Genomic DNA, 15,411 nt, shown 5'->3' on the forward strand with positions numbered 1-15,411 from the left:
CTGCATTTGCCCAGAATACTTACTTAATAAAACTTGACAACTAACATTTTTGACAAATCTTTTAGCGCTACTTGCACCATCCCACTAACCCGGGGTTAACCGGTTAAACCGTTAACCCGGTGTCAAATTGTAAGTGGAGACCCGTTTAAGGACAAATTCGGTAAATAAAAGTAGGTAAGACATTTATTTGTTTTCTGAAAATCAATCATTATTAATACGACGTGTCGTCAAACTGAAATGTACACTTTCTTATAGAAAAACCAATTCATTACGCCCTAGACTACACTTATTAGAGTAAGGGCCACTTGCACCATTCACTAACCCGGGGTTAACCGGTTAAACCTGGAGTTACCATGGTTACCAGTACAATTGACACTGGGTTAACGGTTTAACCGGTTAACCCCGGGTTAGTGTAATGGTGCAAGTGGCGCTTATAGTGTATTTAAAATTGTCTTGTACTAAAGACAAGCACTGCTCTCTGTTAAACATTAATTTATCACTGGAAGTTTGATTTGATATTAACTTTGAATAATAACTTGTAAAATGTCATACGAAATTAAATCTTAGTAACAACATTTACATAAATGGAGAAGATAATTCTAACTGCCTCTAACAAGCTCAACGCAATCTCTTTAATATATGTAAATACGAGGAGAGCTCCAAGTGTTATGGATGCATACTACTTATTATAAATGGTTTGATAATGCCCCACTTGACAAAACCTTTTTTAGCCTTAGCATTATTTTAAAAATGAATAAACACAAAACAATGCACTAAATATGAACTATTTAATATTTTTATCTCCCTCCATCCACGACTACCTCCAAGTAATAGTCATAAAAACCCCTGGGTTGGATATTCGATTAACTCTTTGTTATTGGAATTAAAAAATATTGGTTTCATATTTCAAGTTCATACCATAAAATGGTTTTAATCGAGTCGTCAGTATCTCATTAAGTCGATATAAAAAATAATTTGATCATATTCAACTTACCCAAAAATTAACCCATTTCAATATCCCGTTGGCAACGGAACAAGATATTATTATTCGAGAATTAATTCTCCATTTCTGGAGCAATTTCGACAAACGCCTCAAATTAACATGTCATTACGTGAAACCACAGCTAAAATAAGATTTATAAAAGGTTTATCCCCGTTGTCATGTTATGTAAACAGTTGGTTAACTTATTCACCGCTAAGCTAGGCTCGTAGTGTTACGACGTAGCCTACCACCGTAATTATAGTTTTCCCATTATGTATGTGGTTAGTGCTGATTGGGGTAAAAGGATAGTAAAAAAAAACACAACTTGTAATTTTGTATTCTGATCTAGCTTCTGCCTATACTACATACCTACTTGAATACAAAACAAACAAAAAAAACCGGCCAAGTGCAAGTCGGCCTCGCGCACGAAGGGTTCCATACACACATACACATGTTATGCAAGCCATATCTAGTTTTTATAGAATGCTTTTTTACTCCCTTCTTTTTTGTATTCTCTTGTTTCCACTTAGTTATTGCATGTTAGCTGTACTTTTGTGGACATCTGTTATTGGCTATGTTTTCTGTTCACTATGCTTTGTATTAATTTTTGTATTGCCTGTTGATGCCCCAAATAAATAAAATAAAATAAAATACCATTACGCAAAAAAACGGCAAAAAAATCACGTTTGTTGTATGGGAGCCCCACTGAAATATTTATTTCTTTTTTTAGTATTTGTTGTTATAGCGGCAACAGAAATACATACATCCATCTGTGAAAATTTCAACTGTCTAGCTATCACGGTTCGTGAGTTACAGCCTGGCGACAGACGGACAGACAGACAGATAGACATACAGACACCGGAGTCTTAGTAATAGGGTCCCGTTTTTGCCCTTTACGTACGGAACCCTAAAAACTATATAAATAGCAAAAGAAAATTTCTAATAAATTCAACAATGTTAAAAAATATAATGAAGAAAACAGTACTCACGAACAAAAATGTTGGACATCAGCGTAGCGGGTAGACAAAACACGATCACCAGAATATCAGCCACGGCCAAGTTCACGATAAAGAAGTTGGTGACAGTTCTCATCCGCGGCGAGCGATACACCACCGCGATCACGAAACAGTTCCCGATCAACCCAACCACGAACACGAGCAAATACGCGGCACAGTACACTGCCGTCATTATTCCATTGTGGCGGTACATCACCTCCTCATTCATCACACCGAAATCAGACCTGTTCATCGTAATGTTCATCTTCAATGGATGATGACGGTCCATGTCCATATGATTGGATAACGGCTCCAGATCCGGTAGCACACTGTTCTCTGGCACAAATTTAGTATTTAAAACTTCCATTATAGAATTTGATAAAACGTCCACAATATGATTTTTTGAATGATGTGGGTGAGAGTGATTCCTATGTCGGCCGTGGCGAGTCTCGTGACTTGGATGCTGAGTTGAGAAGTTGAAGAACTCGCTTACATCGTTCGTAAAGAAATCACCTGCTGATATTCTTAAAGGAGCCATATTTTAAATTAAGTCATATCTTACACAAAACACTGAACGTCAGTAAAGAAACATCACAGCACTAAACGAAAATTCTATGCCATAGAAAAATACGAAAGTTTCAAAGTGTTCGCGCATTGGGTCGTAGAGGGTCTACGCGCGTGTGTAGCGGCGGTCGAGCGCCGTCTGAGCGTAGCCTCTACGGCGTAGGCCCGCTCGGAAACGACGCATGTGCATTTCGGCTAAAAACCAACCCACGTATTAAGCATTGTAGATCACTTCTATTAAACACGTTATAGAGTTTGATTTTCTTTAATTTGACGGCTTAAGGCTCAGAAGGTCGCAAATTCATGGAAAACCGTTAGCATTTCATGAATTTTAATCACAGTGACCCATAATCAAATTTGAGCCTCGCCGAATGCAGTTAGCGCGTTGTTAAGTGCAGAAAAACTCCGAGTTGACAATGATAACAATGATACGAGTATTGATATACAAAGTGATCAATCCAAATGGAGCATTGAGGGGAAATTTCAATTTTCAACCTATAACTTCTATGCCATGACATTCTAGGATTTTTTTATTTCTACAAGCTAACGTCCGGCATTTCTTCTGAGTGAGTAGTCGGGTCAACTACGGCTTGGACCGTCTGCCACGTTAAAAAGAGGGCCTGGGTTGATGTTTGTAACTAGAAAAAACAAGATTTACAATAATTACTAAACTCAAATGTTTACACTTTAGTACAGCTTATTTAACGTGTAACATAAAACTTCTTTACAGCAAACATAACAAAAACGATTATATATTTAATCATAAAAAAATTTATTTCATAAAAGACAAAGTCAATATGCTCATAAGCGTAAAATACGGTATAATTATAGCATCGACGTGCATTCGAGTCGCTTAAAAAATTAGAAAAAAAAATATAGTTCGCTGATATGGCCCATAGATTTAATGGACTTTGTTGTCAATATGGAACTCTCATAGACTTGCAATTTCCGACTGGCAGTTCGCGGCATAGAGACTCATAGGGGCACTTGCGCGTTCCAGGGTTAGCCAACTAACTCGGAATTAACCATTTATACAGGTACATGATTAAATTGTACTGTATAAACGGTTAACTTACAGTTAGTTGGCTAACCCTGGGACGGGCATCGCGCAAGTGGCCCTTAATACTAGAAAGCTATAGAGTTAAGCACAAATGTCGATGTTAAATGAAAAAAAAAATTGAATGTGCATAAAATATAAAATAAAGATTGTAATAACCAGGGCCCGTACATGTCATGCCGTTGATGGAAAAATGACGTCACGCTACATAGAGTATGATTCCAATTAGTATTTTCGTAATATTTAAAAATTTGTCAACATCCTTCATATCAGATTTTTGACAATCAGTACAGAAACGTCTGACTTTCATTTTATTGTCACTCAACTAAATACCTAACAGATTGTTAGTTTATTAAATACATATTTTTTTATTTTTGAGTGTATTTTAAGTAACAAGTATTTATTTTTCCACGCGTCAACAGATTACTTATCTAAATATGTAGTGTTCTTATAAATAATACATAAAAACTCCCTGTATGTTAAATTACGTAATTTTTGCGTCAAAGGCACATGAAATGTACGGGCTCTAGTAATAACCATATGGTTTTTAGAAAAGGATAGCCGTAGATTGCGTGTGTTAAGTCAAGTAGTTGCTCTAACAACGTTTAAAGATGCTTGGATAAACCGTGTACGCGGGGGTTACTTCAGGCTAAATCACAGCTAAAGGGGTCCACTGATTACCAGTCCGCCTGCAATCTCTGGCCTGTCAGTTGTTCGGAACTGTCTACTTTTTATTTTACTTGACAGGCTGATATCGTCCAGCGGACTGGTAATCAGTGGGCCCCTTAAGCGCGAATTATATCCGTTTACCTATATTATTTTGTATAGCAGCAAAAGTAATTCATTCATAAACTGGATATGCACTTTTGCAGCTGGGTGTAAGTACATTTCTTATTAACACGCTTTTATTAGGTCAACCTGTATGTAACTATGTAATGGAATCTAAAATAACTAATTTAACCATCTTCCAAGGATCGTAGCGTCATGAAAATTGGCAGCTGTATGGAGTTCTGATGACAATACAATAATATGGTACTGTCGAACTGATCTGATGATGGAGCCGGAAGATATGAACTGGAACTTCATAATGGAACATCGTATCATAGCTGTTTGGATTTGTAAGAAAAGTCTTGTAATGAACTTTGACCACGATTAGGTTTCAAGGAAGATAGGCACTGGCATTCCATGATGGAATATCGTATCATAGTCGTGTTTGCACTTGTGAGAAAGGTCACGTAATGGACTTTGAACACGATCAGGTTTCAAGTTTATAACAAGCCTACTACTGCTAGAAATTGGTAATAGGAACTCTGTGATGAAACAACGCAACCTAATTGTGTTTGGGGTTTTTAGATTTCTCTCGATAAGTATTAGTTGGCTGTGGAAAAAAAAGTATAGTCAGAGAAAAAAGCGTGTACCAAAAATGAAATTTTTGCCAAAAACTTATTATTTTTTAATAGGTCATAGCACACATACACTAAACAAAAATATAGAATAAGAATAAGAAGAATAAAGATAATTAATTTCAGCTAAAGATTACTGATATACCAGGGGTCTCCGCACTAGGCAATGCCTGTATCGCGGGATTGGTTACAATTTAAATATCAGAGCTACCATCATATACGTAAACTATAGTAAATATTTGATGAACATTAAATTCACTTTGTGTTGGACCTATGTTGTCTTTAAATAAACGGATTTATTGTTATTATTATGTGTACCTCCGTTTTAAAACTCTCGGGGCTTTCGAGTCCGGTCATTTATAAGGCATGCGTGCATGGGGATATAGATCTCAGGAGCACTCGGGTCCGTTATTATTAAAGCAACAATATTGTTCCCCTAAGTCAGTCAGACCAGAATAGAAGACACTTCGACTTGTGACCGAACTTGTGGGCATTGTATATCCAGGATCTATTTTATAGGATTCCATTAATTTGATATTACGGCATAAGGACTGCGCCAAGCGAGACATGCACGCCTTCAACATCCCGGTTCATCAATGGGAGAAGCTTGCCGAGGACAGAGATAAGTGGCGCAAAATGGTGTCCGACGGTAGTAAAATCCACGATTACGCTTGGTTTAAGACACTCGCCAGTAAGCGAGCCAAGCGTCATCAGCGCGACAACTGTTCGCCACGGGCACACTACACCTGTCTTGCGGTCGTGGTTGCCGCTCCCGTATTGGCTTACACAGCCATGTGAAACGTTGTCACCCTACCTGACACTGTCTGTATAGTCTGCAATAGACTGAAAGGCCTATGATGATGATATTGACAGATAACCCAAACCTTCTTTAAATGTTGTAGAGGTCCACCAAAAAGGTTTTTGAAAATCTACATTTTGTGAAAATAAGGTTGAATTGAATGTTCGAAAAGACGTCGCGCGTCGTGGGCAGAAGCTAGTACATTGCTAAATTAATATCAGTCCTTTATTTTAACATTAGACTGTCCTGCCAAGGAACTAGATTTCATTATCTATGGTCATGAAATGGTCAAAAAAGTGTAAACGACATCCCTGAAGTTTCAAACGTGGTATTAAAAAAAACGAGTTTTTCCAATAGATAATAACACCAATTACCACATTTTCTCTATTTCATTTTTAATGGAATCTTTAACGGTTAACGGCCTCCTAGCCTAGCCGGTACTGTCGGTAGTGACTCTACTTACAAAGAAGGAGATCCCGGGTTCGGATCCTGGTAAGGGCATTTATTTGTGTGTTTATTATCACAAATATTTATTCCTGAGTTATGGATGTTTTTTATGCATGTAAGTTTTTACTATATATACCTATGTATTATATATATCGTTGTCTAGTGCCCACAACACAAGCCTTAATGAGCTTGCTGTGGGACTAGGTCGATCCGAGTAAGATTGTACTATAATATTTATTTTATTTATGTTATCAAGTATGATTTTTGGACTAACTCTACCCCACATGTGATTAATTTAAACAATAACATGTAACCTCTAAGTCCTCTAACGCAGATGGGGGACATACCGATATATGACAGGTTTGAAATTGGCGCGAGTTCATTGATCCCGCATCGACGGGCGAGACGAAGTGATTGATAAGCTTGCATAATAAAATAGGTAAAAATAAACGAGCAAAGATACTCCCTTGCAATAAATTACTGTTGTAGATGTATTAAGTATTTAATAATTTATTCATGTACTCCACGTTTCCTATTTTAAGCTTCCGTGGCCCATACAAATATTTTTTTTTTAATAAAAAAATTTAAACTTTGATTAATCGCAGCACAACTTTAATTTACGTTATGAGAGATTATTTCAAGAACATTTTCTGGCATTAGTAAAGTATTAAATTATGCGATGAAAACGAAGATTAATATTTTTGTTTGTTGTTTTTTATGATGCGCAAACCTTGGTAATTTGATCAACAAAATTATTAGCGTTATCATCATCATCTCAGCAGAAAGACGTCCACTGCTGGACATAGGACAACAGGATGATTCGGGTGTTTATAATAGAGGAAACTTCGTAGTAAATTTTAGTATTCCACCTACATTATATGTTATTATGTATTACCTAGAGCTCAGTGACATTGGGAGGATCAAAATAGAAACCTATCCAAACAAAGCAGTGTTGTTTGCACATCTGACCCATTCAGAAACTGCGTCGTACAATGTGTGTCACGCGTCGTCACGACACAATGCAGTCTCTGTTTGATTAACTACTCAAATATCCATTTCATAACAGGCTTCTCATATCCCAATATCTACATACAGTAGTTATTGGAAGATTTGTATCTATTATATAATGTTTACGTAAACATAGAACTACAACAGGTTTTCGTTTTAAGTAAACAGTCTACACCGGCACCGGTTTGTATATGACATGCGTTTTTGGTCACAAAAGAGGTGACAAAAATACGTGACCTTAAAAACAACAAGCATCAAAAAGTGGAATCAAAGTAGACGGAAAAGAAAATAAAACAAAAAGTAACAAGCGAACATAGAATAAGTAATACGATTACATAATTACAAAGACTTAACTTCCTCTTCTTACTTCCGCAATAACACTTCACTAGTTAGAAAACTTTGCGTTGATTGGCATTGGTAACAGGAAATAAATATAAGTAAACACCTTAGATAAGTATAATATAATACATGAATAGGAACCCTTTTTTAAATTTTTAGTTTGATAAAAAAAGACAAGGTGTTTAATATTAAATATTAAACACTATTGACATAACTATTGGGCCATTGACCAAAAATCTTATTAGAAAAAAAATGTCTTTTTATTAGATTACCTATTTTTTATTTATTTTAAGTGTCTTTTAAATGGTTATTAACCTTTTAGGTATTCTAAACCATGAAATTTCCCTGACCTTACCCTAAATTAAGTAGCTGCTTCCAGATTATTGTACAAGTACGTATTTTTTTAGGATTTACCACTTTTAGGTTTTATCAATACTTAATTATGGATTATAGTTTGCATTAACCTACCCATAAGGTTTGTTCAAAACGAAAAATACAAAAAAAATAACTATATCATCATAACTAGCACAGTAAAGAATGATGGAAATGATTTATTGAAATAGGAGATAATAAACTGCCTAGTACAACTAGCATAAAACCATAAAAGCGGCTTCAGGCTTTAGAAAATCAAAACATCAAACAATCCCATACAAATGGTCTAGACGACGATTTTAATATAGTTGGAGGGTAAATCCTCGCAGTTTCGCGGACATATATAACTGTGAACGGTATTTTGGCTGATACGCCTAATCTAGCTATATTTTCTTAGCTATATTAATATTGAAGTGTATAGAAATGAATATGTGGTTTGGATAGTGTATCGTTAATATCGGCATTCTATCCAAATCATCTTTAATAATAATTAGGTTTTTTTATTTTATTTCATAACAAAAGCAACTTTTTGTTTTTCATATCTGTGTTAGATAGTATTTAGAAACAAAGTTTGTAAGTATGTATGTTGAAATATTTTCATGTGAGTAAGATTCAATTACAGAGGTCTGCTGCATTCAGATAACAAAAGTTTAAGGGGCTCACAGATTACCAGTCAGCCGGACGATATCAGCCTGTCAGTTAGAATAAAAATTTGGCAGTTCCGAACAATTGACAGGCCGATATCGTCCGGCGGACAGGTAATCAGTGGGCCCCTTTAATCTCCGTCTAAGTATAAAAAAATAAAGCTATATTTTTTGTAAAATTTTATTAGGCGTAGTAAAAATCTAAATCAATCGAAAATCAACCACTCCTAAACAAGAGCTGTCCAACCTCTGTATGTATTTCTTAGTTTTATTTGCAAGAAGTTAATTTATTTGTCAAATTTCCCGCTAGATGTCGCTGTACCATGTGTTGAAAATCCTAGTTCGCGGTGTTAAGATTTTTCCGAGAAACATGACGTCTGGCCGGTACTAAATATTGTCAAGCTTTTAAACCAGTGGAATATAGTAGATTGGATTACCAAGGGATGAAAGGCACTCAATTCTGCCGAGGTATTTTGGCGCTTGAACGCAGTGAGAGCGCCAATAGTCCGAGGCAGAAATGATGCCTTTCACCCGAGTTAAACACTCTACTTTTCATTTCGAATACGAGGAAAGTAAAATGCATGTATTTTGTTAAAAACATGGTTAAGTATACATTTTTATAGTATTTCTTGAGGTTACTTTCAATTAACAATTCAGGCAAAAGTATCGTTATTTATGGAATGGAGAGTCAAATGTCAAAATGGAAATTTTATAACAAATCCATTTAAAAACTCAAATTTCAATTGCGTATCGTAAAAAAATTTAAAAAATCGTACTTTGAACGTGAAATGCTCTAGTGCAGACACGTATCATTTTCTGCGCACCTTTTAGAACAACAATGACTCTCTTTCAGAGCATGAGAAATGAAAAAGTACATTATTGTAAAACCACAAGTGCTTCATTTTTGGGCCCTTTTACATGGTCCTTCGAGCCGGATGAGTTCGGCTAGTGGATTCGGTAAACTTCGGGCCAACGGACGCCAGCTACGGTAGTGGATTGCTGCCAGCGGTGTTAAGGCGAGAAGAGCCTATGTTCCGGAGCAACGTGTGACGTAAGCATTGCATCGTGACGTCAGCGGTGAGAAGCAGCAGTATGAAGTAAGCGGATTATATATGTGACCGTAGTGAAGTGTCAAGACAACCGTGAGTACATTAAAATTATTACGTAGTGCAACTGTCAAAGACTTAGTGAAATTTCAACAAATTTGAACTTTTCATCAAGTTTCGACTTAGAAAATTCGTAGCAAGTTTGGACTTAGAATAGTTTCGAAGAAAGTGGAACGACGGGGAATCCACGCCCAATTTTGCCTAGATTTTGCTAAGTTCCAAACACTTAGAAAATTTCATCATGGAGGCTCTTATAAAAGTGCAACAGGACTTGTATTTGAGAATTGATAAGGCTCAAACTAACTTTAAAAAATCGCCTAAGGAACGACTTAACTCTGCAGATTGTCTTAGCACAAGATTAGAAACCTTAGAATCTTTGTGGAATTAGTTTGTGATAACTCATACTCAAATCATTCAAGATTCTACTACACATGAGTTCAACGAGTATGTAACTGAAGACATATATTCGAATGCGGAAGAGTTATTCATGGATTACAAGTCAGATCTTAAAGTTGCCTTAAACAAACTAAACGTTTCAGTTCCTGGAAAGAGCACTCAGTCTACCACTATTGAGAATAGGTCAGATGTTGGTCAAGGCAAGTCGGTGATGGTAAATTTACCAAAGATTACGATTCCTACGTTTTCAGGGAATTATTCTGAATGGACTAGCTTCAGAGATCTATTCACGTCGCTCATCCACAAGAATAGAGATTTAGACGACGTCCAAAAATTGCACTACCTGAAAGGTTATTTAGTCGGTGAAGCTGAACAGCTTCTGCGTCACGTACAGATCACACAAGATAATTACAGCGCATGTTGGGAGAAATTGGAAAAGCGCTATAATAATAAGAAGTATCTTTCCAACTGCATTCTCAAACGTTTCATGAGTCAGAAGAATATTACGACCGAGTCCGCGAATGCACTCAAAGAATTGCTGGACACTACGAATGAGTGTTTAAATGGATTGAACAACTTAGGCATCGACACAAATACATGGGATATAATTGTGATTCATATCATTTGTCTTAAATTAGACAACGAGTCTAGGAAACAGTGGGAACTTAAGATTAGCGAGTCTTCTGATGATTTGCCCACACTAAGCCAACTTCAAGAATTTTTAGAAACCCGATTTAGGGCATTAGAATTTTTGGATGGGAAATCATCGAAGACAAGTTTTGTTCCTAAGAAACCCAATGCACAATGTAGTAGCAACTTAAAAGTGCATCATGTAACTGAGGTTTCTTGTGGCTATTGTTCAGAAAATCACAAATTATGTAATTGTAAAGGTTTTGCAAAAATCGATGTTGATGCTCGACGTGATTTCATCCAGTCCGGTAATTATTGCTTCAATTGCTTAGGTTCAGGTCACAACGTATATTTCTGTCGCCAATCTACTAGATGCCGAATTTGCAAGCGCAAACATCATTCTTTACTACACCCAAAAACTAGCACTCAAGCAACCGATTCACAAGTCAAACCTACTCAATCGGTTGAAGGTGATATTGCTGCACATGCAACAACAGCTCCATCATCATCGTGTGATGAGCCCAATAATGTAACAACGTGTTTTTCGACCAGTCGTGGACAAGTTTTCTTGCCAACGGCTTTGGTTCAAGCTCAGTCGAAAACAGGTTCTGGTATAACCCTCAGATGTTTAATCGACCAATGCTCTGAAGCCTCTTTTATTACGGAGTCTGCAGCACAACTGCTGGGACTGAACAAGGTTTCTTACAAGAGCACAGTCACGGGACTAGGCGGAGAAGAGAGTTCACCTGTGAACTCTAAGTCGGTGGTAAATGTTACAATTTCATCACTCCTAGAACCTGACTTAGAAGTGAACGTGCATGCTCATGTTTTGGGCAAGGTAACATCGAATCGTCCGAGAAAACGTATTGTCATTGATTCGTGGTCAGAACTGTCTGAATTAGATTTAGCAGATTCCACATTCAACATTCCCGGCAAAATCGACTTGCTCCTAGGGGGAGAGGTGTACGGTCAAATACTTTTAAACGAAATGATCAAAGCTCCACAGGGAGCACTCATCGCTCAGCGAACGTCTTTAGGCTGGATCGTTTCAGGGCCAACTCACTTAGGTGAGTCGAAAATTCGTAAAAGTGTTAGCGTTAACCACATTCATTTAGATGAAAATGAGCTGCTCAAGAAATTTTGGGAGCTCGAGGCTGACCACAATACGACAGATCCTAAGCAACATTATACTGAAGACGAGAAGAAATGTGAAGAATTTTTTGCAGCTACCACTGAACGTGATAGCACCGGTAGATACATCGTGAAACTACCATTTCGTGACCAAGATCCCACTTGCAAACATGGCAACTTTGTGCCTATTGCGACTAAGCGTCTCAACCAATTAGAGAAGAGGTTCGCAAAAGATGCTGAAATGAAGAAACGCTACTCAGATGTCATCAATGAATATCTTGAGCTAGAACACATGGAAGAAATTCCTCCAGAACAGGAGAACAACTCAGATGCAGTTTACTTGCCACATCATGCTGTCATCCGAGATGACGCGGCCGAAGCCTTCGTATACTTACACCTACAACTCAGCCGGTCAGCTCCATTGCGTACCATACAATCGCATCTTCAAAACCAAGTTTGGCTTCGCAAGCCACATTAGAGCGTTCCATGTTCCCCATTAAAAACAGTTGGAGTCGCCGTCGTCGGACACGGCGAGGACATTATTATAAAATGCACTATGAAATGTGTTCGTAATCGATAGTTAAATAAATAAAAACTTATTCTAAATACTAACTAAATATAATTTATAAATGTTGATGGTATGGTATCGCAGCCGGGGACCAACAGAGGGTTACCTATAGTCATTTTGGTTGTTGGTTGTTAAGTTCACTATTTAGCAGAATGTTACTTAGGTAGGTATTTTCGTTGGTGGCGGCCAAGTTGGTCCCCACCTGCGATACTTACCATCAACATTTATAAATTATATTTAGTTAGTATTTAGAATAAGTTTTTATTTATTTAACTATCGAGTACGAACACATTTCATGACCATCGGCCGAATATTCTGTATCCGGCCGCCGAATATTCGGCTGGCGGAACTATACCTACATATCGGGTTTCAAGTGCGCATTGTGTTAACCTAATCGCACCCAAGCATATTCAGATAATGAGCAAATAATTAGGTATATTAGTTTAGAAAAAAACCGGCCAAGAGCATGTCGGGCCATGCTCAGTGTAGGGTTCCGTAGTTACCTACCGTCAAAATAGACTAAACTGGAGCTATTAGTATAGAAGATTGTTAACAAAGGGATGAAATGATGGTTGGTGCTTTTCACCCGAGTTAAACAATATACTTTACAGTACATATGGTGCTACTTTCTCGCACTAGTGCGTAAAAGAGCACTTTTCGTGCATATGTCGAAAGTTTAAAGGGCCATATGTACTGTAAAACGTTGTAAGATACACGTGCGAATAGGTAATTCGCAACTCGTGTCGATTTAAAACACTCCCTGCGGTCGTGTTTTAATATATCGCCACTCGTTTCGAATTTCCTCTTTTCCGCACTTGTATCGTAAATAACTATTTCATATCGAATACGAGGAAACCGAAAAGACAAGGCAAATTTGCATAAGTAATCAGTACTTAACTAAAGTAATAGAATGGCCATGATTATTTCCTTAGAAGTTACATCCAATCGGAGACTTTGCATGTCATGGTCATAATAATTCATAGCAAAAATTGCAATATTTATGAAAAAAAAACATATATTTTAGAAAAACTGCAGTAGTTTTTAAATCTTTTGTTAAATTGAAGTATGAAAATCAGCAGGATTGTCTCTTAGTGAGAGGCTCTTACTTTTTTTCGTTCTAAAACTGCCAATAGTCAACGGCATTACTCATTCAGCCAATGAAACTGTTTTAGAGAAATTAGATATTAAATAACAATTGAACGACTAAAATAAGCATTTTATATCTTACATTTTACTTTATTTACATAAATAATGTCAATAACTTTAAACGCCCATTTTAATGTCGTAATTTAAAGTTTAACTGTGGCTGAGGTACGTCTTTCTACTATGAAGGAAAGACTTTTTACGACAAGTCAAAAAGGACTAAACTGATCATGTTCGCTATAGTTTTCATATAATTTATTTCTTAAGCTCTATTTTATATAATTTCTTTCTTAAGCACCACGCTGCGCTCAAAAACCGGCATCGCTGACGTAGGCGAGAAAACCGCTAGGCTCAAATGGGACTGGGCCGGTCACGTCTACCGCATGCATCCGGAGAGGTGGGCTAGCTTAGCAACCAAGTGGATGCCGGTAGAGGGGCGTGGACGGGGTAGGCCCAAACGGAGATGGCGGGATGACCTGGACAGCTTCCTGAACGACTGGCCGGAGGAAACACCAAATCGGGAGTCGTGGAAATCAAGGGGAGAGGCCTTTGCCCAGCAGTGGGACACTTAGTAGGGTTAAAAAAAAAAAAAGTTCATGGTTCAAAAGTTAGAGGGTAGGGGCGGACTTTACGTGTACCTCCCTAAAAAATTTTTTTTTACATTTTATTGTACGACTGTTGGATTTGTTGATTTATACATCCATGCCAAATTGCAGCTTTCTAGTCCTAACAATCACGGAGCAAAGCCTCGGACAGACAGACGGACAGACGGACGGACATGGTGAAACTGTAAGGGTTCCTAGTTGATGACGGAACCCTAAAAAGCGGTTGCTTCTTAACTGGCAGAGGGCATGAGCCTTTATAGCCTAAAAATATTACAAGTTCATAAGTGTTTTCCCAAATAACGGTAACTACATACATGATTGGCAACGTATAAAATATAAGAAATGTTGATTTTTACTAGGTTTTTTTTTCTTCAAAAACAGCAGTCTTACTATGTATCTATCTTTGGTCAAACGAAGGATGTCAATGAAGCTTCTCACTGCACCCACCTTGACATTTTTCTGTTTGGCCCTATGGTTGACTGGTAGAGAATGTCATGAGGCATTAAGTCCGCCATTTGTACCTTTTATGATGTGCAATAAAGTTTAAAATAAAGAAATAAATGAAGGAAACTAACGATTCTTATACTTATTGATTTGATTTAGGTTAGTGAGTTAGGTACGATACCTCATACATCAAAATCCATCAAGCCGTTTAGACTACAGGAGGCCACAAAGAAACAGACATACATACATACATACATACACTCGAAAAACATTACCCTCCTCCTTTGGCAGTCGGGTAAAAATTATAGTTTAACGAAAACAATTATGCTATATATACGGTTTATATGGTAGTTTCGCTCTGGTATATAAATAAGAGCTTTTTATGGTTGCAGGGAAATTGAAGGGGTGACCTTTTTTACCGACTACAAATAAAGAAGGAGGTTATTACATCTTCTTTCATTTCTATTCCCAGATTGCAACTGAACACAGTTCTACGTTACTGACAACATGCTATTTTGCCACTTGTTCCTCGTGTTATATTTAAATCCGAGATTGTATGGACAGCTATCAGTCCTTTTTCTATGTACAGTGTTTGTCAAGATATTTAGCGGACTAAACGACACATTTTCTTTTATCATCATCAAGTTTAGTTTGGCTTGTGGATAAAAATACAAATTCAAAGAATTCACGCCAAAGCCATCACCAACCTTTTGCCGACCTGCTGCAATTAAAATACCCCGTTGAATAAAAGATGTACAAAAGGGTCTGTCAAAACCTT

General features: G+C 37.2%; 1 protein-coding gene across 1 annotated transcript in view; it reads right to left on the minus strand.

Moving 5' to 3' along the window:
• The window catches only part of LOC134752462 (neuropeptide SIFamide receptor-like), a 157,643-nt gene extending 154,981 nt beyond the window's left edge, over positions 1-2,662 (minus strand). The window contains exon 1 of the mRNA XM_063688160.1: positions 1,972-2,662. Within this exon, the coding sequence (XP_063544230.1) occupies positions 1,972-2,515 (544 nt within the window). The 5' untranslated portion in view covers positions 2,516-2,662. The remainder of the gene's footprint in view (positions 1-1,971) is intronic.
• Between the last annotated feature and the right edge of the window lie 12,749 nt (positions 2,663-15,411).

Source organism: Cydia strobilella, chromosome 2 (assembly GCF_947568885.1).
Source record: "Cydia strobilella chromosome 2, ilCydStro3.1, whole genome shotgun sequence".
Lineage (NCBI taxonomy): Eukaryota > Metazoa > Arthropoda > Insecta > Lepidoptera > Tortricidae > Cydia > Cydia strobilella.